At 45.2% G+C, this 2,621-nt stretch overlaps 1 protein-coding gene across 1 annotated transcript; it reads right to left on the bottom strand.

Annotated features, from left to right (window-relative positions):
- Positions 1–1,066: 1,066 nt before the first annotated feature.
- Positions 1,067–2,390, bottom strand: LOC110292024 (small proline-rich protein 2D). Its single transcript, XM_021159184.1, has 2 exons — positions 2,349–2,390; positions 1,067–1,691 (listed from the first exon to the last, which is right to left on the bottom strand). Exon 2 carries the CDS (start codon positions 1,670–1,672, stop codon positions 1,415–1,417), a length of 258 nt encoding a protein of 85 aa, XP_021014843.1. The 5' UTR covers positions 1,673–1,691; positions 2,349–2,390; the 3' UTR covers positions 1,067–1,414.
- Between the last annotated feature and the right edge of the window lie 231 nt (positions 2,391–2,621).

The following is a 2,621-nucleotide window of genomic DNA, read 5'->3' as shown; positions in this document are numbered from 1 at the left end:
TATCTTATATCTTGGGTATCCTAAGTTTTGGGCTAATATCCACTTATCAGTGAATACATATTGTGTGAGTTCTTTTGTGATTGTGTTACTTCACTCAAGTGGACATAAACCAAAAAGAAAAAAATTTAAAAAGTACATAATACCCAAGTTACAGTCCCAGAACTCAAAAAGGTCAACACCTTAGTCCTACTTGGGAGAGAGAAGAAAGCAGTCACAAGTGGGGAAGGAAGGAGGAACCTTGGAGGGAAAGTGGGAAAGTGGAAGGGAATGGGGAGAGGGGAACCTGATCAGGTAGTGGGTGAGAGAAAAGAACTGAAGCCTTGAGGGCTAGCAGAAAGAATGGAAACAGGCGACCTCAGGAGATAGGAGGTTGGGGGAACCCTCCAGAATGCACTAGAGAGCTGGGAAGTGATACACTCTCAGCATTCAAAGTGGGGAACTTTAGGTGAAATGCCTGACAGTAGAGAGGGAACTCATAGAGCCTACCTCCACCAGGAAGACAGGACATCAAGTGAGGGATGGGGTTGCCATCCCACAATCACAACTCTGATCCATAATTGTTCCTGTCTGAAAGAATTACAGGGATGGAAATGGAGAGGAGCCTGAGGAAAAGAAGGTTCAGCTACAAAGTGGGATCTAGCTCGGTGGGTGGGTGGGTGGGGGGGAGGCCTGACACTATTACTGAGGCTATGGAGTGCTCACAAAAAGGGAAACCCAACAAGCAGCTGAAAGAGTCAGATACAGATATTTGCACCCAGCCAATGAACCTAAGCATCTGACCCCTGTTGCTGAATTAGGGAAGACTGAAAGAAGCTGAGGAGAAGGGTTCTCCCTGCAGGAGAACCAGCAGTGTCAATTAATCTAGACCCCTGAGAGGTTGGAGACATCCACGTGGAGACAGGGGGTGGGGAAGGGGTATGGGATGTGGATGAGTCAGAGGGTAGACGGGGGCAGGGGAATAAAATATGAAGTGTAAAAAATTAAATTAATAAAAAAATACAAGAAAAAAAGAGCATATCAGGAAGGCAACAGAGTACATTTCAGAAAAAAAAATGGACACATGAATACCATTAAGCAGATTGTGCTTTATTCAGGAAATGAAACAATGACAACACAACAACTGACAGTTTTGGAAAACATCTTCTGAGTGCACAGGATAGACAGCAGGTGTTATTCTCTCTGAGCATTTGGGACACTGAACAACTGAGAATATACAATCACCAGCCTGTATGAGAGAAAAGGCAGGACAACCTAAGGAAAATGCCTTCCCTGAAAGAGGTCATTACAGGCAAATGGTGGGTGACAGAGAGGATTCATCCATGACAGCCTTTGGAGGGAAGATGGAGGTGTTGCTTTGGAAGTACATGAGATAGATTCTCTTCTCTTCCCCTTGTCCTGATGACTGCTGAATCCCTCACTTGCTCTTGGGTGGGCACTTCTGCTGGCAGGGTGGAGGAGGTTGCACAGGAGGGCATTTCTGCTGGCATGAGGGAGGAGGACATGGAACAGGACAAGGCTCAGAGCACTTTGGAGGAGGACAAGGCTCAGGGCACTTTGGGGGAGGACAAGGCTCAGGGCACTTTGGAGGAGGACAAGGCTCAGGGCACTTCTTGGGTGGGCACACAGGTGGAGGCTGGCAAGGCTGCTTGCACTGCTGCTGTTGGTAAGACATAATGCTGGAGTCTCAGGATCTGAAAGAGATGACATGAAAAGGATGATCATTAGTGATCAATTCAGAGAAGATAGATGGAACTCTGGAGCTTCAAGTCCATTTGTCTCTCGGAACACCAACATTATTTCCCAACTCCTATTTTAGGGCTGGTTGGCTTTCCCTTTTCCTGTCAACACTCTTGTTGCAACAGCCTTGGGAAAGGCTACTGTGTTTCACACATTTTCTTAAGAGAAACTATTTTGTTCCAAAGAAACAAGTAATGCTGTTTGCACAAGCAAACACCTTTAAGGCAGGCAGTGTCAAGTACTGGTGGACTGAGAAATAACATCAGTTTCTGTCCTCTACATTACATGTATCATCCCAGCAGGTTGTCTGGGGTTGGACAGTAAAGGACAGCTCAGGAAAGTCTCAGGTTCTCATACCTACTTAGGTATATAGCCTTTCACAGAACACCAAAAGAAGTACATGAAAGAGAAATATCCTCTGTTCTACAACTTACCAAATGTAACAAAAAGCCACTTATCACAATTGGCTATTGTATCCACTGCTAATTTTCTGACTGCTAGCTAGGTACCATTCATCCCTTGATCAAAACTGAATTCAAGACACATACTACCTCAAAACTGACTACAGCACATAGGAAGAACAAGACAGCAACTCAAGAAAAGACACTCACCAGGTTCTCCAAAGTAACCTAGGACTTGAGTACCAGGAGTCTGCAGTCTCACAGTCAAGGACCAATTTATAGGACTAGCTGGCCAGTCAAGTGGGAGCAACACTGACTGATAGTGGGCAGGTCTGAAAATTTCCAAACCAAAATGCAAATCCATGTATGACTGGCTTGACTGGGACTCTACAAAATGGGAAATATCCTGTTCCTGGATATCATCACTGTTGAAAGCTGTGACTCAGTGGCACTGCCCTGTTTTAAGTTTCAGTGAGATCTCAC

The sequence above is a fragment of the Mus caroli genome, chromosome 3, assembly GCF_900094665.2.
Source record: "Mus caroli chromosome 3, CAROLI_EIJ_v1.1, whole genome shotgun sequence".
NCBI lineage: Eukaryota > Metazoa > Chordata > Mammalia > Rodentia > Muridae > Mus > Mus caroli.
This window is presented reverse-complemented; position numbering and strand designations above follow the sequence as displayed.